Source organism: Plecotus auritus (genome assembly GCF_963455305.1).
Source record: "Plecotus auritus genome assembly, chromosome: 9".
In the NCBI taxonomy this organism is placed as follows: domain Eukaryota; kingdom Metazoa; phylum Chordata; class Mammalia; order Chiroptera; family Vespertilionidae; genus Plecotus; species Plecotus auritus.
The window spans coordinates 120,973,034-120,999,284 of NC_137783.1; the positions used below are offsets into that span (position 1 = coordinate 120,973,034).

Here is a 26,251-nt window from a genome sequence, read left to right on the forward strand (position 1 = left end):
TTTGTTACTATTTGCTGACCATTTCTGTCTTCTTCCCTCACCTCCAGTTGCTGGGTCTCCTTGCTTCTCTTTTGTCTCTTCTTCATGTCATCAGGCTGAGAGAATGTGGGTCCATTTTCTCCTCTATTTTCCTCTCTCAGTGCCTCCCTCCGGTTCTAGTCTCATGCGTAAGCAGAGGAACTGTCAGCTAACAAACCCTGAAAGACCCTACTTCTCCGGTTCACCTTAGGATACACTGTGAATAGCTACATGTCACCTGGTGAGCCAGGAAAAAGAGATTATTCTTTTTTCCACTAGCCTGCTAAGCAAGAGTATATTTATCAGATTGGTCTGTTGGTTTGAAAATCAGAGCACAAGACTGAGAGGAAGCAACATAGGATTTTGAGATCCCAGTGGTGCTGGGGCCCAATATCTTACCAATTCTAGGTCTGTCCCCAGCACCCACCTATCGTCTGAGCTGGAGACCTATTATCTTTGACGCAGTCCATGGTACATCCCCCTTTGAAAGACCCCTTAAATAGGACACATCCATAATTGAATGTATATAATCTCACCCTATCTCCTCATTCCCAAATACATACCATAGTTTCTCTTCTTAAATTCGTTATCTCAGGTAATTATATTACCACTGACACTCCCCTCCCTGCCCCGTGGTTCATGTGAAAACCCTCAGAGCCATTCCTGACTCCTTTCTCCCCTCCTACACATCACCATGCACAGCATCCTCTTCACCCCACTTTCTAAACAACCCTCGATGTCATCCCTCCCTCTCTAGCCTTAAGCCCATGACCCTCCTCCAGATTACTATGAAAGCCTTTTAGCATATGTCCTTGCCCCAGAGTCTCCCTAGCAATCCATCTTTACACAGTGCCATTGCAAAGGTTATTCGATCATCCCAAGGACACAGCCTGCCTTTTCATACCTCTCTGTCTTTGTACTATATATCCTTTGCCTAGAGTACCTGTTCGTTTTTCTAATTAGCAAGTTCTTACCTATCTAGCAAGAAGGTGTTGAGTGCCTTTTCAAATGCTCCTTTTCCTGGACCCTCACCCCAGACAGAATTAGTCATTCCTTTCTCTGTCATCTCATTGATATTTAGTACATGAATCTTCATTTTACAAACATCTGTTTTATCTGCCTCTGCAGCTTCTTGTAGGCAGGAATTACGTCTTCCCTTTGTATCACCATCCTAGTTCATCAATAAATGTTTGTTGAATGAAAGGTTTAAATTGCACAAAAATTCATTGAATAGCTAGTGCATGCAGACACAATATTCTAAACGCAGTGGAAAACTCAATGACCCTAATATAACCACAGAGCAAACAATCCAGTCTAAAATTGGCCCAAGGAGGTGACCTTAGGAGTGCCTTCCAAGTTCCTTCCTTAACATTGCTGCACATTCAGTATGCTGTCACCAGGTGGCAGGAGTGTGCCATGGTCATGTGGTCCAAGCCATGAAGTTCCAAAACTTCACAAGCTGGTTGGGGGCTGCTAGATTAATAGCAAGAGAACCACAGGGGGAATGTGGGCTGCCATTAGATTCTGTACATGGCTGGACTTGCAAGGGGCTTGCTCTTGGGAGCAGCCACAGCTGCACCTGACATGCTGTTTTGCATTCAGACACAATGTTCTCTCTAATCCATAAACCCAAAGCAGAGAGATGGAGAGGTCTCCAGGTTGGGACCAGGTCTACTCCTTAGCAGACCTCCTGCTGTGCACTTCCCTTTAACTTCTTCCAATGGTGAGCTTCCATTCAGCTGTGTAATGACAGGGCCCTTGCTGACAGCTTTTGCCTATTTTAATTCAGACCATAACTATGGCAATCAGGAGATCTTGGGTGACCTCTCTTGGAGCAGTTTCAATAAAGAGATATGAGCTGATCCCAAACTGCACTGCATGGAAAAATGAATGGAAATGGGGGAGTGGAGATTGCAAGGAAGGGCAACTCTTTCAGCAAGTTTGATTTGAAACACAGTAAGAGAACAGCCAGAGAGGGAGAGAAAATTGGTGAAAGGTCCAGTGTCATGCCTCATCCCCTCCCCCAGACCCCCCCCCACCCCCCCGGCTGCTACCGTCCCAGGATGGGGGAGACATAGCTGAGTCTACAGGCTGAGGACAAGGACAGGAATGAAACAGAAACAAACATGAGAAGGAGAGAGGATCACAGCCTGTTCAGTGTTCAGCAGGAGGGGATGAGGACAAGGACACAAGAGGGGATTAGCCTTGGGAAGAACTGAAGAATCAAAACTCTTCTTCCTTTGAGGCAAGAGATGAAGTTGGGATTTGCTAAAGTTTGCTATGAGGATAGAGGAGACAGAGATCTGAGGAAGTTCATGTCTAATGTACTTTATTTTAGGGTGAAATAAGAGGCCAAAGAATGAGAATAACAAGAGTGATATAGCAACCTTGATAAAAATGATAAGGACTAGAAGTAAGAGAGAAGACGCTATGAAGAATGGGAAAGGAAATTGATTAGGGATAAATTTAAGATGTATGGTAGAATTCACGAGTTTGTAGTAAGGCTGCTGGTGGGGCTGCCAGGTTTTATACAGCAGAACTCAGAAGTCTGGAATAGTTCCGTTGTTCTGCTTAGCTGATCTAGGGAAGGGGGTTAGTTAGAGAAATAGAAGAGGTGACCGAAGGAAGAGTGTTGGTGAGGATGTGGTTAAAATGTTTAAGCATGGTGTTCAGACTGAGTGAGGAAGGAATTGACAAGATAGGTGGGTAGAGCAGAAGTGATTATGCAGTTATAGGTTTCACTGATGAAGAGTCACTGTAAGGGGGTGAGGAAATGGGAAAGTTGGAGGTGGGATGAGAGAGGGCTGTTGAGAGTCAAGATTTCCAACCTGAGGGTGTTTCTGTGTGGAGAGGCAGCTGGTGTGGAGGGAGCTAAGCTCATCGGAGCAGTGGAAGTTAGAGGATGGCTGCACCTCAAGTACGAGTTAAAAGCTCTGGGATAGTGGTTCCCTGAACTTCAGTTTGAATTTGTTCAAAGTGCAGATTCAATAGGTCTGGGATGGGGTTTTGGAATTAGCATTTGAGGAAAACATCTGATGCTTGTATTTCAATGACCATATGCAGAAAGACACGAATCTAGAAACTCCGTTTTCTCTCCTTCTCTCTTAAAGAGAGGGATTAGGGGGGAAGCTGATCTCACCTTTTTCAATCAAAGGTGTATTTTTCTTTTTGGAACAGTGAAGCCCCCAGCTCTTGTCTTCTATGACTTACCCACACACACTGATAAAATTAATTATCTACCCTGGCTAAATGACTTTCCCTAGCAACATCCTAGCAACTAGCATCAGCTCTGCCTTAGGCTGTGAAACTGGAAAGAGATTTCTTGAAGTCCAGTGTATTTTACACAGAACAAAACATCTGAACAGGAAATTAAACAGAAAGTAAACTGGATTCATTGCTAGGAGATGAGACACAGACACAATAGTTCATGACAATCCATCAGAATGCAATAGTCAAAATAAGAAACTTCTCATAGATACTACTGAAGTCTGGAGGAGAGAATGAGGGATCTCATTCCATGGAGAAGAGGAGAATTTAAATGGGCAGGAGAAGGAAGGGCATACTAGGTGACAAGCAAAGGTATAAGCAAATGTGCCAAGTCAAGTCTGAAAGTGGGGGACAAGGGAATCCAGCTGGGTGGCACTGGGAGTTGTCTGCAATTTATGACCACATCGTGGAGGGTCTTGAGGTCACCTGAAGAAACTGAGTTGAGTCATAGGGAGACCAGGACTTTTTATTTATAGAACAAATACTTAAGGAGACAGGCTCTGTGATGTGCATGGAGGATACAATGGTGAGCTCCAGGGACAGCCCCTGCCCTTACAGAGCTCAGAATCTAGTGATGGAGACAGACACCGAACAGATACAAAAACAAATCAAACATACAAATGAATAAGTAATTGTAAATCTTGAGAACATTAAAAGGAAAGGCATCAGGTTTCAGGGTGCATATAAAGAGGGGCAGGATCTGTTCTAGGAAATCAGGAAGGACTTCTCTTTGGAATTAGTTTTGCACTGAGATCTAAAGGATACATAGGAGTTGGCTGGGACAGGGTGATGGTGGGAGAAACTAAAGAGTATTGGATTCCAGGCAGAGAGAACCACACAGGCAGAAGTTCACAAAGCAGAAAAACCATGGTGGCTGGAGCCCATGAGAGAAAGGGTGCGTGGCCTGAGCTGCTATCCAGCAGAGCCTTGGAGGCTACATTAAAGATCCTGTCTTTGTTCTGAGAGCCCTAAAAAGCCACTGAAAAAGGATTTAAACCTTGGGATTGACATCCAACTCTTCATTGTAAAAAGGAGCATTTGGGCTTCAGTGCAGAAGACAGATTGGAGGGGAGCAAAAGTGGATGCGGGCGGTCCAATTAGGAGGCTGAGAGATGATGACAGCTCAGACTGGTGTGGTGGCAGAGGAGATGGAGAGAAGTGGACAGATTCAAGAGGTAGTTGGAAGGTGAAGCTAATGACTTGGTGATGGATTAGATGTGTGAGGGGAGCAGAGGTCTGCTGTGACAGCTAGCTAGCTAGGGAAAATCTAGCTTGGGTAGTGGCATTGAAGCATGATGGGCTGCTTAGAGCCTCTGTTGTTGCCCAGATGATGAGGTCATCACTGTATAGTGGAAAGAACCCTATTCTATTGTTGGTGAGGCCTGCTTTGAATGCTGGTTCTTTTCCCCTTATTAGCTGTGGCACCTAGACAGGTAATTTTATAGGTTCCTAATCTGGAAAATAGAACTCTGGCGGGGGGGGGGGGGAGGCCACGGCGGGGAGGGGTGCTCCTATCTCACATGGTTTTCCTGTCAATGATCCATAAAAAATTAACTATTTCATCCCAGCCTGCTCCACATCACCTACCTCCATATTAGATTTGGATGTGTTGATTTAGATGAAAAGACATTCAAGAGCACTTATTTGGGCTTCTTTGCTTATCATGAGCTTTGTGAAACAGAAGCCACATAATATGCATCTCTGTAGTTTCCGGTCCTCTGAGATAAAAATTGGGTATACTCTCATGAACCACTTAGTTTGTAGCATGTATCACAATTATAATTTGAAAAGATTTGTGGAACTGTATTTAGTATTTGCCTTTCCCACAGGATTGTAAGATCTACAGAGGCAATATATGTCTTGTGTCCCAGAGCTGAGCACATGGAGAGCCTTCAACATGAATGAATAAACGAATGAATTTTTTGTTCTCTCTGGTGCCCACTGCTCAGCCCAGAGTTGACCCCTAAATCTACATTCAATGCAAACTAACTGTATGACTAGAATTATGCACCATGGAGTCTAGCATGAGCTCCAAGCCAATATAGTGACACTGGAGATAATTCACTCAGGACGCAGATGTGAATTTGTGTGTCACTTTTACAAAGGAAGGCTGGTCAGCTGGATCAGGTGCTGTTGAGTGTCAAGGAGAATCGGGGCTGAGAAAAGAGCATCCAGTAATTGGCTTCAGCAAGGGGCACTCTTGGGTGACCTCTGAAAAAAGGTGTCCAGTTAATAGTGGCAGCGAGAGTCCCAGCAAAAGAACGGAGGAGTAAGTGGGCAGATGAAGAGCAATGGGGACCTCCAATGCAGATGGCTCATCCGGGCTGTTTGTTAGTGATGTTAAAGAGAAAAACCTGACCTGGAAAGCAAAGGTGATTGCTATTTATTTACTTATTTATTTTTAATCCTCACCTGAGGATATTTTTCCATTGATTTTTAGAGAGAATGGAAGAAAGAGGGAAAGACAGAGAGAAACACATTGATTGGTTGCCTCCTGCACCCACCCAGACCAGGGCCCAAGCCAGGGAGGAGCCTGCAACCTGCAACCGAGTTATGTGCTCTTGACCAGAATTGAACCCAGAAGTCCAACGCTCTATCCACTGAACCAAACCAGCTAGGGTGAGATTGCTTTTTATTTTTTTTTATTTTTATTTTTTATAAACATATTTTAATTAAAAAAATTTTTAATTGTGACAAAATACACATAAAACTTACATTGTAACCACTTTACTCAGTGGCATTAAGCACATTCACATCGTGAGATTGCTTTTTAAATGGAGACTCTTAAGGTGTGTTGACTGCCCAGGGGAAGGGGGAGCTGGGTAATTGAAGTTTCCGAGAGCACCTAGTTAGGAATGTGCACACTGAGGGGAGGCAGAGGCCTAGGCATCTCCGAGGTAGGTTTGGTCTTCATTGCTGTGGTTCTCCAGGTCAGCCCAAACCCACCCACTGAAGGGATGGAGGGGTGGAGGACACAAAAGACCAGCTCAAGTTTTATATGGCTCAATTCATTTGATCCTAGCACCCCCTAGAGGAAGAGTGTATTGGCCCACAGGCACTCACAAATACCTTCTCCAGAGCATTGAAAGGAAGCTTGGAGAGGTTAAATTATTCTCCCAAGTCTCACAGTAGGTGAGTGGCAGGACTAAGATTTGATTCAGGCCTGTCCTTAGGCAAACCCTGGGAGAAATTTCTGCATCTGGGCCTTCTGCTGCCTGGCCTTGGGTTGATGCCTGAGGCTCTGCCCAGGGAGCCCCGAGGCTCAGCTCCTCTCCAATCATCTCTCTGGGGTCTGAGAACCTGAATTAAAATCTAAGCCAAGGAAACACAGACTTTTCTTTGAGCCTTTCGAAACTCCTTTCCAAGGCACTGTGCCTACTGGGCCCAATGGTTGAGTTATTTTGTCCATTTCTTATCCTCCAGTCTGACTTGTTCCAATAGCCGCTATGAGAAGAGCAGTAGTCAGATAGTCATGGCATCTGATCCTGCCTTAACTGTTTGGCTGAAGCCACAGTTTTCTCATCTATACTATGAGTGAAAGTAATGTCATGTTTATTGTGTGCAGTCAGGGTGGAGAAGGTGAGCAGATAGCATAAGTAAACCTCCCAGCATATAGCTAGGCACAGAGTAGGTGTGCAACAAAAGTTAGTGTCTTTCCCTCCTTCAAATACCCTCCTCCAAAGGGTCCAGAGTGTAGCGGGGGTTGGGGACGCAGCCTCCTTGGTGGTGGGACAGAGCCCGCAGTGTCCCGGTATCCTATGATTTCCTCGCCAGACCCTGGGAATCAGCATCTCAAAATAAACACAGAAGCGCAGCTAATCGCCAGCTCCGAAACAAAACAGCGCTGCACTCGGGGATCTGGGCAAAATCAGCCCTCCCTCCTCCTTTGCCGCCGCCCTCCTTCCTCGCGCTGCTCCGCTCGCTCAGCTCAGCTCGGCTCAGCTCAGTTCCACGCAGCGCAGCTGCCAAGCCAAGGCAGGCACGGTCTCCGGGCTCCGAGCTCCCGTTCCCGCCCAGGCTCTGCCAGGTCTCCGCGGGGACCCCTTCGGGCAGGAGTTGCGTGGTGAGGGCCTGCGGCAGTAGCACAAAGTTGGGGGCCCGCGAGGATGAAGCTATCCCCGGCGCCCCTGAGGCTGAGCCGGAGTCCAGCGCTGCTGGCCCTGGCGCTGCCCCTGGCCGTAGTGCTGGCCTTCTCCGACGAGACCCTGGACAAAGTGCCCAAGTCGGAGGGCTACTGCAGCCGCATCCTGCGCGCTCAAGGCACGCGCCGCGAGGGCTACACCGAGTTCAGCCTCCGAGTGGAGGGCGACCCCGACTTCTATAAGCCGGGAACCAGCTACCGCGGTAAGTGGCCCGGCGTGGCGTTGGGGGCGAGGGACCCGGCCCCCGGAGGGCGGCGATCGCGCGGTACCGGAGGAGGGCGCACAGTCCCCGGGCGCACGGTGTCTGCGCAGCCCGGCAAGGACCCTTCTGTCCTGGCTATCCTCAGCCCTTTTTAGCTGTGAGCCAATTCCCAAGCCAGTTCCTGACCGTCGTGGGGCCCTCTGCCAGGGGAGGTAACCCCCATTTCCGATGCGCGGTTCCCGGGTGTGGGCTATAGCAAAGCAACGCGTCACACCAGTCTGGCTGGGAGGGAAGCGGCTGGGTCCGGGAGAACAGTGGAGACCCGCCTCTCTCCAGATCCGTCTCTGGAGTGGAGGGGACCTGGTTTCTCCCAGTTGCATCCCAAGCAAGGTGGTGAATTCCGGCTTTCCCCGCTTCCATTCCTGGAGAAGACATCCGCTTCTTTCTGACTGACAACCCAGCAGAACCCTCACTCCAGCTTCCCCCGACAGATCCCTTCAAGAAAAGGGACTTCAAGCTTCCCCTTTAACTGGGCATGGGAAGGAGGGAAGAGCCTGAAGCTTTTCGGGAGGATCCCAGGAAAGAACTCCCAATTATTTTCCAGGCAAGGGAGATGACCCTGGATTTCTAGGACAGACACCCCCCCCACCCCCCAGTGGAACGGGCCTTCAGTGTAGCCTCGAAAAGGAAAGGAGAACCCGGTGAAGATGGAAAGGGACGCCCAAATTCCCGAGGTCTGCTCCCTGGAAGTCGGGAGACCGTGGCTCCAGAGGATCCGTGCCCCAGTGATGTGGCGCCCAAGCTCCCCAGCCTAGAGCAGACAGGCATTCAGGAGCGCAGGGAGGGGATGTCCTAGCAGCTGAGCGCAACTCCACGGCACATACCTGACCAGAGGCCGGGAAGGAAGCCTACCTGGTTTCACCTGCCCCCTCCCCCCCTCCGGCAGGCGGGGAGTGACAGGGAGCATGTCTCTCCACTCCCACCCTGTCTTAAGTCAACTCTGGCACCAAGCAGGGGGAAGTGGGTTGTTGGGGGCATCCAGTGGGGCAAATGGGTTCACAGCCGCCGCCCGCCCTTCCACACCCGCCGTCCAGGTTCCTGGAGCTTTGAGGGAGGAGGCGGTGGGAGCAACACTGGAGAAAGTTTGGGGCGGTGTCAGCGGGCGCCCGGACCACACAGGCGACCGGAACCAGGGGCCACCCTTTTCCGAACGCTTCTCTCGTTTCTCAGGGGATCCCCGACTTTCTCCACCGGGAGCTACCCAGAGCCGGCTGCCGTGCGCCCTTGGCAAGTAGAGGCGCTCAGCGCTTGACAAGCAGCCGGCAGGACCCTGGGCGCGCGGGTTGGCGGGATCCTCTGGACTTCACTGAGAGGAGAAGGAGGTTGGGTGGAGGACATGCGACTCAGCGACCCAGCGCTGGAGGGACCGGGCTGGGTTGGCTCACGGCTGAAGGAGCTAGGCCTACAGCTGGGAAACAGCCAATGCCCTCGGTGGACCAGAGGGAAGCGGGAATAACCCCATTGGTCTCTTTAGCCCTCCCCCAAATGGAGAATCTGTGTGCTCTTGGGAAATGGCCCCAGATCCCCGTGGCAGGGAAAGATGTGGCTCTGGAGTCAGATGGACTTGGATTTAGTAGCTGTACGACCTTGTGCAAGTCCTTAATTTTTCTGGGTCCGTTCTCCAGCTGTGAAAATAGCTGTTTATCCAACCCCTTTGAGTGCTTGTCCGGAGTGAGTTTACAAAGATGAGTGTGCCTGAGGTCTTCCATACATGCTAGTTTGAGTTAGACAGCCTTTATTAGTTTAATAACTCAGTTTTGTTTTGTTTTTAGTGTGTGTGTGTGTGTGTGTGTGTGTGTGTGTGTGTGTGTTTAAAGTAGGTTTTCTCAGTACTCCACCTGTCCAGTCTACCGTGAATAGCAGTTTTCTGGTCTTCAAGAATTAATTGAATAAATGAATGATTGATTTCTCCATGGTAGAAGCCTTGCTTAAATTTGTTCCTAATTTAAGCCCAGGAGGATTTGTTCGGTGGTTTAGACCAGTATGGGGCCTAGGCCAAGTGCCCTATGTGGCATCTCTTCCCACAAGAATCCTCCCAGTTTGGCTGAGCACTGGCAGTAGCCAGGGCCCCAGAACTGGAAGAGGTGCCTCAGGTATTCCCATGGACCACGGGGTTCCCTGATTGCCCAGGTGTCATGGCCTGGAGGTGGGAACTGGGGCTGGGGGAGAGGGGAGCACTAGACTTTCACCCTACAGTTATTCCAGCCTGAAATGTTAGTTAGCCTTTTGGACTGTGAAGCCCCCACTCAGGCTATGAGATGGGCGACCATCCTTCTCCTTTCTGGTGGCTAAGAGATCTTGAAAGAAAGACCTTGCAGAAACCACACTGAGGCCTTCTGTGATTAGCAAACCCGATTCCGCCACTCACCACCGTTAGGAAGAAAGGGGTGCTGACCTAGTTTGACATTTTAATGTTGGCTTTTACTTTCTTAGAATAATTGTGTGAAAAGTAAGTCTAATGCATTCTTCGTGGAGTATTGACTCAGGGCTGTGGAAATTAACATTCCCCTGGTGTTCTATTTGCTTTTTTAAAAAACCTTTTCCTGAATTAGGGCCCCTCACAATCCTTGGAATCAATCCTTGGCTTGTTTTCCTGCCTCAAATCTTTGTCCCCAGTATTCCAGTTCACCCCCAAATAGCTTCTGCTCTCCATGCTCCCCTCCCCAGTATATCCTTCAGGCTTTCCACACTAGAATGAAATGGCCACTGTTTATTGTAAATGTATTGAAACACGGGGTTTCTTCTCAATTGTCAGAATCCAATTGAGATTATTATTCAGCTTTTCCAAGTTGTTAGTACTATATTGACTTCCCTCTCTCTCCCACCACTTCTCTCCCTCCCTCCTCCCCATCCGGGTCCCTCTGCAATAATTGTGCTTTAGAAAGCCCCTGAAAGGCCTGCTCTGTTTCTGACCAGGGCCTCTTTTGAAAAGGAGATTACAGTGATTAAAAATAACAAGTGGAGGATCCTCAAGGGGGCATTGCTTCTGGGAGGACAATTTGCAGGACCAGCCATTCCCAGATCACAATTTCAAGCCAAGGAGAAGAAAATCAGCTGCAATGTTCAAGAATTGATTGAAAATAAAAGAGCCTCCTTTGTCTGATTTATTAGGTCTGTTTATTAGGAAAATAAAGCCAGACCCTGGCTAATGAGAGTGGCTTTTCCTTGATGCTCTTTAAAGGGAAATTTCAAGGAACTTGGTGGGAAAAGAATGTCCAGTTGAAATTTGAAAAGCTTCTCCAACTTTAAACATAATTGGGGGATTTATTCTAAACTGGGAGGTTTGGAGACCTCCAAAGCTGTTTTGCCTTGTCTTTCTTTGTCCTACTCTGGGGCACACACTACCTCAGCCTGGTAGAAAGAGCACAGGCTTTGCTATTGGCTGAGTCTGTTTCAACTCCTGCTCAGTCTTGGTGACCTCAGGCAGGCCACTTTACCTCTCTGACCCACAATTTCTCCAACTGTAAAATGAAAGTGAGTTCCCACACCCCATCCCCTGTGTTGCTGTGAGAATTAGAAATAATCATTGTCAAAAGAAAATTGTCACACAGTAGGTGATAAAATAAATATATGTTATGAGATGATTATTTTAGAAATAGAAAAATACTTGGCAGTGAGTATTGCACCAGGCATTGTGTTAAGTGCTTCCTACTCATCTCACATCTTATTTCTTGTAGTACTTTGCGGTGGTTTATTATTATTCTTATTTTTACATATGAGAACACTAAGTCTTAAAGAGTTTAGTAAGTTGCCATAGTCACACAGCTAATAATCAGCAGAGTCAAGATAAAAATCCAGGGATGACTGCCCTAGCTCGTGTGGCTCAGTTGACTGGGCATTGTAGGGTACACCAGGAGGTTGCTGGTGGATTTCCCATCAAGGGCACATGTTCAGGTTGCAGCTCAGTCCCTGGTAAGGGGAGTACAGGAGGCAGCCGACCTCTCTCTCTCTCTCTTCTCTCTCTCTCTCTCTCTCTCTCTCTCTCTCTCTCTCTCTCTCTCTCCCCCCCTCCCTTTCCTCACCCCCTCTCCCTCTTGCCCCTCTCCCTTCTCCTCTCTCTAAAAAATCAATAAACTATTCTTTAAAAAAATTCAGGGATGTCTGGCTCCTAAATCTGTGCTCTGAACCAGTATTCTACACAGATTCAATGAAATGAATTGAGAGTAGAATAAATTCTCTCGGCTACCCTCAGCCTTCTGGATGCAGTCCTCATTGAAGGAAAACAGCAGCAGCAAACCAAGATAATAACTGACATATCTTGGGACACAAAGTATGAAGTAATAGGTCCTTATTTACATTTGCTTTTTTTTCTTGTTATAGACTTTAGTTTTGCATTTTCCCATAAACCAGAGGATTAATTTAGAAACATGAAGAACCGTGTCAATCTTTAGCCAATTCCTTTTGTTTGTGGGGAAACAGAAACAAATTGGATAGGAAAAAAGAAACTAATTTGACTATTGTTTTATTTTTACATGAAGATGTTATATGATCATGCCTGTAAAATCATATGTTTGAAAAGTACATAGGTATAATCTGAGAAATTTAAGCAGGATGGGGTCTTTTAAATGAACTCTTACTTAGTTTTACTTTAAAATTAGGTACTACTGATGATATTGTAATTAATTGTAAGACACTCCTCCCACCTCTCCTCTTTTCTTGTACATTACCCTTTTCCTTTTTAAAGAAAAATGTTGAGGTATAAATGATTTAATATTTGTATACACTACAAAATGATTACCACAATAACTCAATAGTTACCATTCGTTACCATACATAATTACAAATTATTTTCTCTTGATGAGATCTTTTAAGAGTTATTTTACCCTAGCTGGTTTGGCTCAGTGGATATAGCGTCAGCCTGTGGACCAAAGGGTCCCAGGTTCGATTCTGGTCAAGGGCACATGCCCAGGTTGTGAGCTTGATCCCCAGTAGGGGTTGTGTGGGAGGCAGCCATTCAATGATTTTCATTATTGATGTTGCTATCTCTCTCTATCCCTCTCCCTTCCTCTCTGACATCAATATATATATATATATATATATATATATATATATATTTTAAATGAATATATATATATTTTTAAAAAGAGTTACTCTCTTTGCAACTTTTAAATATACAATACAGTATGATTAACTATAGTCGCCATGATGTACATTACAATCTCAGGGTTTATTTATTTTATAACCAGAAGTTTGTACCTTTTGACCACTTAACCCATTTCATCAACACCCTCTTCCACCCTTCTGCCCACTCTGGCACCCACCAATTTGTTGTCTGTATCTATGAGCCTGGTTTTGTTGTTATTGCTTTTTTTTTAGAGTCTACATATGTGAGATCATACAGTATTTGTCTTTCTCTGTCTGACTTATTTCACTTAGCATAATGTGCTCAAGGTCCATTCATGTTGTCATAAATAGCAAGATTCCATTATTTTTCATGGCTGAGTAGTATTCCATTATACAGGGGTTAGCAACAGTAGGTTAGCAAAAGTTTGTTTGTATGGAAAAAAAAACAATACTTATTAAATAATAATACAAGAACAAACTCTGTGTTTTGCACACTCACAACTGTAAACCTACTTTTGCCCCACTTTGTATATACCACATTTTCTTTATCCATATCCATCAGTGGATACTTTCTTAATTTTTTTTTTTATTAATCCTCACTCCAAGGATATTTTTCCATTGATTTTTAGGGAGAGTGGAAAAGAGAGAGGGGAAGACAGAGAGAAACATTGATGTGAGAGAAACACATCGACTGGTTGCTTCCCACACGATCCCCCACTAGGGCCCGGGCCAGAGAGGAGTCTGCAACCGAGGTACATGCCCTTGCCTGGAATTGAACCCAGGATCCTTTGGTGATACAGGCCGATGCTCTATCCACTGAACCAAACCAGCTAGGGCCATCAGTGGACAATTAAATGAGGTTGTTTCTATGGCTTGGCTGTTGTAAATAATGTTGCAGTGAACATGGATGTCCAGATATCTTTTCAAATTAGTGTTTTCATTTTCCTCTTTTTTATTATTTAAATTTATTTTTAACCTTTGTCCCCTTTTAATAAGTATTTAATTCAAATTGATAGTAAAAATTAAAAGATGCATACATATTTAAGTGCTTTATGGTTGTGGAGACTGTTTATTATTTTCAGTTTCATGAAATGCAAAAAGGAAAAACGTGCAAAAAATGAAAGCATATCAAATTATAATTTTTCAAGGTTTAAAACTTGAGTACTTCTCTATACATAGTTATATTGTTATTCCTTCTATCTTGTTGTTTCACCATCATCTAGCACCCTTTGTCTAATATGTAGCCATGAGTCACAGCACTGAAATGGGGCTAATCCGAATTGAGATATGCTGTAAGTGTAAAATGCACACTTGTTGAATAATTAGTATGAATAAAAAATAAACTTCTCAGTAATAATTTTATATTGATTACATATGGAAGTGAAAATTAGATGTATTAGGTTAAATAAAATATGTTGTTAAAGTTAAAGTTATTTGTTTTACATTTATTCCTACTGGATACCTGTTAATAAAGAAAATTAATTTCGCATGGCTTAGGCTTATTTCTCTTGGACAGTACTGTTTTAGGATGTTCATATCAGCATAGATATAGCCAGCTCAGTTACCACTCTTCTGAGCTCCACTCATCATACAGGCAAGGAAAGAAAGTAGAGCTTTCTTTTAATGATGTGACCAAGAAATTGCACCCAGAACTTTGAAACACACTCCGTTGGTAAGAATTTAGTCACGTGGTCACACCTCACTGCAAGGGAGCCTAGAAAATCTAGCATTTAGCTGGACAGGCACATGCCCAGCTAAAACTTGGAGGAAGAATTTATTTTTTCATAAGGATGAAGATGAAAATGGAGTTAGGGCCCTAACTGGTTTGGCTCAGTAGATAGAATGTTGACTGAAGGGTCCCAGGTTGGATTCCGGTCAAGGGCATGTACCTTGGTTGCAGGCACATCCCCAGTAGGGGTGTGCAGGAGGCAGCTGATTGATGTTTCTCATCGATGTTTCTAACTCTCTTCCCTCTCCCTTCCTGTCTGTAAAAATCAATAAAATATATATTTTTAAAAAGGAAATGGAATTAGGGAGACAATTGGAGGTCTCTGCCACATGTTTTAATGCACAGTCATATAAAAACACAATATTTCATGTTCTTGCACTGACAGGTCATCTAGATGGATCTTTTCAACAGCGTGTGAAATTGATATAACTGCTGACTAAACCAGTAGGTGAAGAAGTGTGTGTGTGTGTGTGTGTGTGTGTGTGTGTTATGTTTCATACTGAAAAGACAGAAAGGGGCCAATATGTCGGAGTTGCCTGTTCTGTCCCTCCTTCTCCCTCAATAAAGGAGGAAGCTGCAAGGAAAGAAAGAAGTGAAGGTACAATTGGATAAAGCAAGAAAATGGCCCAACTGGGTGTGGCTCAGCAGTTGAGCACTGACCCAGGAACCAAGAGGTTACAGGTTTGATTCCCGGTCAGGATCGATCCCCCGTGGGGGCCATGCAGGAGTCAGCTAATCGATGATTCTCTTTCATCATTAATGTTTCTCAATCCCTTTCCCCTCCTCTCTGAAATCAATAAAAAATATTTTTAAAAGTGTACACGTGTTTTTGTGTGTGTATATGAGAGAGAGAGAGAGAGAGAGAGAGAGAGAGAGAGAGAGAGAGAGAGAGAGAAAGGAGGAGGAAGAAGAAGAAGAAGAAGAAGAAGAAGAAGAAGAAGAAGAAGAAGAAGAAGAAGAAGAAGAAGAAGGAGAAACAACAACAACACTGGGATATACATTCAGAATGAAGACAAACGAAATAATTTGAGTATAGTGGAGTTGAATCTTAGATTCAAGAGGCATTGTGGAAAGCCAAAATTTCATAAATCAAAATTATTCCTTAAAAATCCCTTGAATTTGTACATTAAATATAGCATGGATACTAGATTCAATCTAGCCTTATTTATGTTCCCCTCTAGATGATTTTTTAGTGGGGAATAGAAACAAATGGACATTTCTCAGTAAGGCCAGCACTCCTGGTTTTTCCCTCAGCACTGGAAGAGATCAATATTTCTTAAGTTGGATACTGGATTGTGTGTGTGTTTCATTTGTCTTGAAACATTGACATGACAAATCTGAAATCCTCACTATATGAAGGATTGAGGAAACCATATTCATTCAAGCACATAATGGAGTAGCAAGTGACCCAAATTATCTAAAGTGTTATTTCCTCTCTTTCTCCCCAACCCCAAACAGTGTGCAGTGTGTTTGAATATATATCAGGGAACTCACTACATCACATATAGCTTTCTATGTGGCTGGCCAGCTCTTGCTAGTATGAAATTTTTACCAGGTGTCTTGACTAGGCTAGAATTGAGGCTAAGATAGGAAGGGTCTAGGGTTAGATGATATCACTAGAAGTCCTTTGCAAGCTCTGCATAGACAAAGCCTCTAACTTTCACAGAATAATAATAACTGCTATGAAAAGTTTGGGGAAACTTAAACAGGGGCCTACTCACATCTGCTGATTTGCTGAGGCACTGGAGATCCGAGGGAAATAACTTGAATCCAGTTTACATTTGTGGTTCAGGGATTTGCAAATACTGTATGTCTCAAATATGAGAGAGAGGAAGGGTTCCAAGCACAAACCACTGTGTGTGGGGGATAGGAGTATAGGTAGGTGGGCAAACTCAGAAGCAGACCATAAAAACTAAATATTGATTCTAGGTGCTACAGGAAGCTGTTCTGATGCTCTTCTTCTTTCTTCCCTCTTCCTTTATCCTCATCCTTCATTTTTTTACTTCTTTCTTCTCCTCCTCAGAACAGCAATACTGCCCTTTGAATTTTCTAAACACAGCAGGCTCATTCCCACCCCAGGGCTTTCGTACATGCTCTTTTCCGTGTCTAGATTGCTCTTTTTATGACTCACTCCTTGTTTTTTAAGTTTTAGCTCAGATATTATCTCTTTAAAGAGGCCCCTCTGACCATCAATTTCTGTTTCCCATTACTTTTGCCTGATTTTATTTCTTCATATACCTTAACAACTCTCTGAAATGATCTTATCATCTGCTTCCTCGAGCTAGCATACAAGCTTTATGAGATTTAAGGACTGTGTTTTTCTTATTGCCATTCTATTTCTAGCACTTTGAACAGCGAATGGCTATACCAGGCACTAGAACCTTATTTGTTGAAAAAAAAAAAAGTATCATTTAAACCCCAAGAACCCAGGTGTGAGATCTCCCTCTAAGAGCGCTGGATGGAAGGAAAGAAAAATGTTTTTCTCTCTGCCAGAGATAGAGGTGAGACCAAGGGATGGGGACAAACGGCAAGGAGCTCCAGGAGGTTGAGGGCAGGCAGAGGGCCTGGGTCCAGGGAGGGAAGAGGTCAGCAGTCATATGCATAGTGAAAGCTGGGTCATTAATGGTTCAGAGGTGAAAAGCAGAGGACAGAAAGCAAAAGAGCAAAGGAAAGGGGCTGCCAGCTTCAGACACTGACTCTGATTATATGAAGAATAAAGCAGAGGGGCCTGTTGATCCACCAAATCTAGAAACCAGTTTAATAAGTGACTTTCCCTGGAATCAGCACTTTGTAGGGTCATTTGTGCTGTTCCCAAACCTAGCTATGCATCAGAGTCCCTTGGAAAGATTAAAAAATTATATATAGTTTTGCTGGCCCCACCGCAACAAAGGGCTGGATTCCAGGGCTATATTCTATGCAGTTTATTTCTTTTTCTTTTGAAATAAGATGGTGAGGCATAAAGAGAAGATGGCCAAAAGATGGTCACTTTTCTATGAGCATTTTCCCCCATTACCATCGGTCCCAGCCTCCCCCTTGGACTCCCATGCCCCATGTACTTTAGCTCCTGGTCACCTCACTGTTCTATCTTGTCTCAATGGGACACAGTACAGCAGCCAGTGGAATGTCCTCAAAGCAGCACAATAGCAGCGTCCCCTGCCTTGGCAGTGGAGTGCCGAGGAGAGAAGAACCTGAGCTTCCTTCAGATGACCACACTCACAGACTGGTGGAGTCTGAGCTAGGGCTGACTTGGTTTTACTACTCTGCTGCCAACATCTGCCTTACATGTAACTTTCACTCATCGTCAGGTTCTGTCCTTGGGAGTCAAACATATAAGGTTTCCCTTTGGCCATATATCAGCCCTTGAGGTGTTTGTGCAGAAATAGCTACTATGACTTCTGACCCTTTCTTTAGCCATTCTCCACAGGATGCTGCTTCTTGTTTCCTTGCACCTTGTACTCCAGATGTGGTCTGATCAGGATGGAACAAGGCCAAATGATTATCTCCCTTGTCCTGGACACTGTGTTTGTGTGAATCTTGCCAGGTCTTGTGTTTGCAATTTTGGCAGCTGTACTCTGGGATCACACCAAGCTTAGAGCCAGCCAAAATTCCTGTGATTTTCTGGAAGGCCTGCTGCCCTCCTCACACTGCACTGGTGTAACTGGTCCTTGAACATAACATTTGACATGATTCCCCATTCTACCAATCCAGCATGTTTGGGTCCACCCCTGAAGCTGTCAACCATTTATGAATCTGGATTCTGTCATTGAGTCACTAATCCTCATGACCTAATTTTGGATTATCCACAATTTTAATAAGCCTGCCTTAGAAGCCTTTATCAAAGAAGTTGATAAGAATGTGGAGCAGATAGGGTCTCTGGACAGAGCCTTCTGATATCCCTTAGAGTCCTTTCCTAAAGATGACATCTAGTTAAATAGTTTTGAAGTCAACTGATCTGCTATCATTTCAATGATATTTAAATACCAACTGCCACCCTCCTGGTCAGCCTCCCCAGTTTAGTCATGAATACTGTTTCTATAATCTATGCAGAGTTATTTTCTTTCTTTGCTTCAAGATTAGTCAGAACTCTTTCCACTGAAAGTGACAGGAATAAAGTTAAACTAAAGCAAAAAAGAGAGTTTATTGAGTCCCATATTTAGACAGTCCAGGGGTGGTTCTGGTTTCACGTATAAATGGATCTAGGGCCTCAAATGGGTGTGCTCTCTCTCTCTCTCTCTCTCTCCCTCCCTCCCTCTCTCTCTCTCTCTTTTTCTCTCTCTCATCTTCCTCTCTTTCTCCTTTTCTATCCTCCCCTTCCACCTACTCTGTCTTGCTCCTTCCATCCTTTATCTCTGTCTGGATTCTATGTGTTACCCTCATTTTACTTACTAGAGATAAACTTTCTCCAAATGACAGGAAAGATAGCTGCCAAGGACCTTCAGTGAAAAACCTTTCAGTTAGTTTGGTAACTAAAAGAAAATCCCTTTCATTTTAACTCCAAAATGAAAAATCCCAGGGAAGGATTCTGATTGGTCCAGTTTGGGTTACATACCCAGGGGAATGGAGTATAGACAGAGGCTGACTCTGGATCACAGTCATTTTTGTGACTTTATATCTTAAGAAGGAGAGAGGGGCCGTGATAGGTATTTCTGAAGGTCACATGGTCACAGTAGAGGAAGAAGTGTGGTTCTAAATAGCACATATTCTGTAGTGCTTCCTGCCCTCATCCATATTTTCAGCTACATTCTCTTGGCTGACCTATCCCCAGTTCCCCAGGAGCACCCTTTCCTTTCCTTCCTCTTCCTATCCACATGTTGTTCAGCTCAGGACCCATTCATCTGGCTCCCATGATGAGGTAGCACATGGGAGAATGAACGAACTTATATTGAGCTGTTGTAATGTATTTCATATTCATTATCTTCTTTAATCCTTATGACTTGAGAGGATAATGATGATCCCTATTTTATACAGGAGATTGACTTATTTTATATATTTATTTATTTATTTTTAATCCTCACCTGAGGATATATTTTCACTGATCTTAGAGTGAGATAAAGAGGTAGAGAGAGAGAGAGAGAGAGAGAGACAGAGACAGAGACATTGATGTGAGAGAGAAACATCGATTGGTTGCCTCCCATATATGCTCCAACCAGGCATCAAACCCGCAACCTAGGTATGTGCCCTGACTGGGAATCGAACCCACAACATTTTGGCATATGAGACGACACTCCAACCAACTGAGCTTAATATTAAGCCAGGGCTTAATATATTTTATTAATTTAGCAAACATTTATATATACTATTAAAAATATTAATTTGCTAGAGGCCCGATGCATGAAAATTTGTAAAAGAGTAGGCCTTCCTTTCCCCGGCTGCCAGCACCGGCTTCCCTCTAGCACCCGGGACCCAGGCTGCTTCACTCTGGCTGCTGCCGGCAGGCACCCGGTCCCAGCCTTTGCTGGGCCCTGGCTTCATCCAGGTGGATGTCTTGGAATGACGCCTGGAAGGACATTTGGTTTAATTAGCATATTACCCTTTTATTATTATAGATTAATTATCATAATAACAACATGACATAAGTACTGTTACTGCAATTTTATAGGTGATTGGAAGCTGAGACATTGAGAGGTTATATAACTTGCCTAAGGTTACACAAAGTGAACAGAGGGGAGTTTGAAGGCAGGTCTGTTAGCTACATCCAGTATAAAAAGACAACCCTTGCAATTTTAAATATGCATGATCTTTAATTTGGAATGTGAGATGTTTCATCTCTGCCAGGGAATTCTGGGAGCATCCACTGTTGAAGATTATCCAGGGGAACAGCATAATCCAACCCCACTATACACACTTGCTCACCCTTGGACTTTTAGCTCTGTCTTCCTATCTGCCAGTCCATCACCAGCATTTTTTTCTGCCTGATCCTGGAGGAGTGGGCTAAATTGTTGTGCCAGTTTCTAAGTGAAGCACGTGAGTTGCAGCTCCCCAGAGCTTTGGAAGTTGTGCAGAGGTAGGTAGTGGACCACAGCATCATGTTACAATTTAAGGCAGAAGCTGAGTTCCTTGTAGTTGATGTCTGGGCATAAAGGCTGGTACATCTCAGTAACACCATAGCAGGTGGATGGCAGGGACTGGCTGTGTGATGGAGCTGGGATCTCCTTCAGGACCTTCTGGTTGAAATTGGGGCTGGGGGTCTGAAACCCAGAGGCAGAGTGGTAAGGGTGATGACACTGGACAAGATCCAATAAGGGCAATGGGCATAGTCAATGAATTGAGTAACAGTCCGTCAGAGTTTATATTGGATGGTTGACACAGCAATATTTCATGGACCCAGAAAGCTATTTGGGAATTAGGTGGAACTGAATACACATGGCAAAGGTGGGGAAAACCCAACCTTGGTTGGAGATTTGAGGCTAGCCTATAGTGTGAATTATCAGTTCTCATATCAACAATACAGAAAGGTCCTGGCCACTGAGCTGGTTTTTAGCGTAGGGATGTAATCCAATAAATATATAACTTTTAGTTTGATATTCCTAAAACATAAATCTGAATATGACATTCCCCAACTATACACTAAAGACAAATGAACTCTTTGTCATTCATTCATTCAACAAGTATTTATGGAGGATTTTCTTTATGTTAAGAGGTGTGCTATATGCTAAAGATACAGTGCAGTTCAAGACAGGCTTGGTTTCTGTTCTCGTGGAGTTTACAAATTAGTAAGGGAGACTATCATTTAATAATTCACAAATAATTAAAATTGCGTGAGAGGTATTCAAGAAAAGGGAAGGGGTGTTGACAGGGTATATTGTTTGGATGTGAAAGGCTGAGAGGATCTCACATAGCACTCTGTCTTGGGTGTGGTGAGCTGCAAGAAGACTCAGTTTATTCTGACTTACTCAAATCCCCCCACAACCTGACTCTGCAAAAGTCATTCCCATCACAGTTATCTCTATTGCAATCCTCTCAGTGGTCCTTCATTAGCACCCACTAGAGTTTTTCTTTGGAGAGTCAATCATTGTCTCTGAGAACCAACTTTTTGAAAATTATTGTTAGTTAATCAGCCTACTGGGCATCATGATCTTCATCATCATAATCATCATGTTCATATCTTCTTCGTCATCCCCAACATCACCATCACCACCTCCTCCACCATCATCATCCTTTATAATTCTTGAATGCTTTATATGTTCCAGGCACTGTGATAAATGTTTATTTAATCCTTTCCACACTCCTATGAGAAAGGCAATATCATACTCTTTTTAAAAATGAGGAAATGTAGAGGTTAAGTAACTTGCCAGGGGTCACATAATTAATAAGTGATAGCTCTAAGATTCTAATCCAAAATCTTTGTTCTTAACCAGTTTCCTGCATGTGATCACAGGATGGCTCTTTTTTATTTTAATGGACTTTTTTTTTTTTTTAAATCATTCGTAAGCATTTTTTCTTGAATTTCTTGGGTCTCTTAATGGCCTCTCTTGGGAGGCACTTGGAAGAAGTTATTAGAGAGAAAATTCTATTATTTATTGCCATATTTTATCATTACTGGAACTCAGAATACACTGCATATTTGTTCCTTTCAGGAGAGTCATATAATGGGGTCCTCTGAGAGATGGGGGTCTCCTGTTTTCCTTCAAATTATATACTGTGTCATACCATCATTACCTGTGATAATTATGGATTGAAACACCACACTGAGCTCAGCCTCTTGTGGGTTGTATTCTATAAGGTAGAGTCAAACCTTAGTTTTCTAGCACCTACAGGAATGCAGCATTCTGGGAAGCTGAGTTTATGATTAGTCCTTTAAGGGTGCTGCACAGATATACAGTAAGATAAACATTTATCATTCAGAAACATTTAATAAAAATGTAATTTACATATAGAAAAGTTCACTAATCATGTCGCTTAATGAATTATGACATTGAATACACCCAGATCAAGAAATAGAACAAGCCTAGCACTCCAGAAGCATCCCTGTGCTCCCTTCAAATCAGTACTCACTCTCCTTTCCCACATATGTAACTGCTGTCCAGACCTCTACATCATAGATTACTTTGCCTATTTTTGAACTTTATATAAACACTAGAGACCTGGTGCACGAATTGGTGCACCAGTGGGATCCCTTGGCCTGGCCTGTGGGATCGGGCCAAAACCAGCTCTCTGACATCCCCCAGGGGTCCTGGATTGCGAGAGGGAACAGGCCAGGCCGAGGGACCCCACCAGTGAACAATCGGGGCTGCGGAGGGATGCGGGAGGTTGGCCAGCTGGGGAGGAACTGCACATGTCCAGGGTGTGTCCAGCCTATCTTGCTCAGTCCCGATTGGCCAGACCCCAGCAGCAAGCTAACCTACAGGTCAAAGCATCTGCTCCCTGGTGGTCAGTGCACATCATAGCAAGCGGTTGAGCAGCCTTAGCATACATTAGCATATTATGCTTTGATTGGTTGAATGGATGATGGGACAACCGGACACTTAGCATATTAGGCTTTTATTATATAGGATATGTAAGTGTAATCATATCTTTTATATTCTTTGTCTTCTTTCACTCAAGATTATATTTGTGAGATTTATCCATGCTGTATGTAGCAGCAATTTGTTCATTTTCATTACTATAAGGCATTCAGTAATGGTTATTCAGTTGTCCTGTACCATATATTGAACATATTTTCTTTTTCCCACTGCTCTGAGGTACATCCTTTATCATAAATCAAGTTTATTTGTGAAACCTTTTCTGGACTCCAAACTGTTCATCTGGCCTATTGTTTCCCTTGCTTTAGTAAACTGGTTTAATCTCTATAGATGTGTACATCAATATCTGGCAATATAAGCCCTCCAACTTTTTACCTCTTTCTCAATCGCCTTAGATATACTTGGCTCTTTGCATTTGCATATAAATTTTAGAATTGGCTTCTCAATATCATAAAAACACGCTTGGATTTTAATTAGATTATACTAAATCTATAAATCAATTTGAGAAGATCTGACATCTTCATAACACTGAGTCTACCAATCCATGAAGGCAATTCAATAGGTTTAATTGCACATCAGCTCTGTCAATTACGGTGCTGAGTTTAGATGTGGTTCTCATCTTTGAAAGATTTACAAAATAGGTTAAAAACACACACACAAAATATAATTAATGGGATAATCTCACCACTGATGATAATAATAAGAGCTAATATTTATTAAGTGCCTATTATTTGCCAAACATGATTTTAAGGAATTTATACATATTGATTCATTTATGCTTCACACTGATACTTTGAAGTAAGTGTCGTTATTATGCCCATTGTATAGGTATTTTTAATCTTAACAGGGTCTAGGAAAAAAGAGCACCCAGGTAGTGATGAGGAAATCAGAGGACACATCACACAAAAGGTGAAAATTTAGCTGATTTTTGAAGAAGTTTGTTATGAATGGAGGAAGTGGAACATTCCAGGCATAGGAGGAGCTTGTGGAGAAAAAATACTGCAGGGTGAAGTGATAAGCCTTTCCAGGAAACTGCCAGTGAGTGAGTCCCATGACTGGAATGTAGTGTTGGGGTTGGTGGGGAGGAGGGATGGGAATGTGGTTGGTGAAGCTGGAGTGGCAGAGGCCAAGGGCCTGCTAGTCTATGGAGTGTGAGCTTTATGCAGAAGCCAGTGGATGTGAAGCAAGGGTTGACTATTTGTCTCAGGTTGGCTTCCCCAGAAGCGTACTGTATTCATTTCCTAGGGCTGCCACTCATGATACCACAAACCAGAGGCTTAAAACAACAGAAATGTGTTCTCTCACATTTCCGGAGGCTAAAGCGCTGAAACCAGGGTGTCAGCAGAGTTGGTTCCTTCTTGAGGCTCGGAGGGAGCATTTCCTCCTTGGTTCTCCTGGCTTCTGGAGACAATCCTTGTCGTTCCTTAGCTTGTAGATGCATCACTCCAGTCTCTGCTTCTGTCGTCACCTGGCGTTTTCCCGTGTGTCTTCAGGTCTCTTCTAAGGACACCAGGCATATTGGATTTAGAGCTAATCCAGTATGATCTCCTCTAAACTAATTACACCTGCAAAGATGCTATTTCCAAATAAGGTCTCATTTCCAGGCATGGGAGTGGGGGAAGTTTGGGAGGGGGGTCGGATTGCAACATATATTTTTGGAGAATACAATTTAATCAGGTGGGGATTTAGGTATAGGTGACTTATTAAGGAAGTGCTCCCAGGGAAAACTAATAAGGGAGTGGGGAAGCAAGATGGAGGGGGAAGAATCCCTGACAGGATGTGACCCCAGGGGAGGTCCTTAAGGAGAGTTTCAGTCTGATCCTGGAGGGCCATTTTGAGGTGGCAGGTACCCCTCAGAGTTGTCTCTCCTGATGCAGGATTCTGGGACTTTCATATTAGGCAGAGCAGGCTCCAGTGACCTGAGGGTCACAGGTGCTGGCTAATAGAAGCAAAGACACATCAGCGTCAAGGGCACTTTAAAACGGTAAAAAGGAATTTGAGGGGATCTAGGCAGTGCACCTTTATTGTCTGCTCCCCTTCCTCCAGAATTGTGACCTTAAAGACCACACCACTCCCCTGCAGATAGCCTCAGATTGCTTTGGGGCATTCCGTCTGTTCCTCAGAGATCTCAGCTCTTTCTCCTGACATCATAACCACCATCCAGTGGCTGCTTGCCACTGCTGAGCACCACAGTGTTCTCACTGTACTTTATAGTGCTCTCCCCCTCATGCTTTCTTTCTTACTTTCTATCTGACTTTTTATAGACATCAGTAGCCAATAAGAATGCTCCTTTACTTTTGCAGGATGAACTGACCAATCACACCATGAGATTTGCAATCTTTGTGTCTCAAAGTTCTCTGAAATGTCACTGTGTTGGTGGCTCATGGATCACTGAATATTATCCAAGATGGTGGTTTTAGTTTTGGGAGTTCTAGGATGATTCATTTTCAGGACTGAAACTAGTTTGAGGAATAATAAATGCCCCTCCCCAACAGGGGGTTGCTTATCAGAATTGCATAAATATTATATTTTAAATGAATTTCTCATAATTTTTTATGTCATCAACACTTGTGGGATACCCATACTATGACTATACTCAGTATGTGCAACTCTAGGTGGTCTTACTACCTTGGGGGAGTTGTTGACCTCTCTGTGTCTTTGGTTCCTATCTGTAAAGTTGGAAGGCTGGAATGGATGATTCTTGGGGTAGCTTGAGGCTCTAATAGTCTATAATTCCATGTTTAAAGACCAGAATCTTAGCACTTTGATCAGGCAGTAAAGTAATTTAAGCCTCGATTTATATAAATTTCAAGAAACTTGAATTGAGTGTCTATTAGATGCCAGGCTCTATGCTAAGTGCTGGGTATATAAAGATAATTAAAATCCAGTCCCTCTCCAGCATTAATGGACAGTGCAGTGGAGAAGGCAGGTAAAAAGGGAATTTCAATTCAGTACAAAAATTATTGTAAAGATTTTCATCTCAGGAGATTAGGTGTACAAAGGGAGGGCTGACTATCATTGCTGAGAAGGCACTTGAACTGGATTTTAATGAAAACATAGTTCTCTAGGTAAATGTGAAGAGGAAGAGTATAATCTAAATTCATAACCCCAGTTGCTATCACAAAACCCCATAAATATAAGTTTATTTCCAGTTTATGCAAAATACAATGTGGTTGTCTTTGGTCAGTGAGTGATTCTTTGTGGTTATTCAGAATCCCAGGTTCTTTCCATCTTGTGGCTCCTTCTCCTTCTCCTGGAACACCAGTCCTCTGCCAGATCCCCTGCATTTGGCAGGCAGAGGCAGGAG

The 26,251-nt window shown here is 43.8% G+C and overlaps 1 protein-coding gene across 1 annotated transcript in view; it reads left to right on the plus strand.

Moving 5' to 3' along the window:
* Window positions 1–6,907: 6,907 nt before the first annotated feature.
* SPON1 (spondin 1) overlaps window positions 6,908–26,251 on the plus strand; it is a 266,856-nt gene continuing 247,512 nt past the window's right edge. The window contains exon 1 of the mRNA XM_080687617.1: window positions 6,908–7,629. Coding sequence (XP_080543743.1) covers window positions 7,392–7,629 — 238 coding nt within the window. The 5' untranslated portion in view covers window positions 6,908–7,391. The remainder of the gene's footprint in view (window positions 7,630–26,251) is intronic.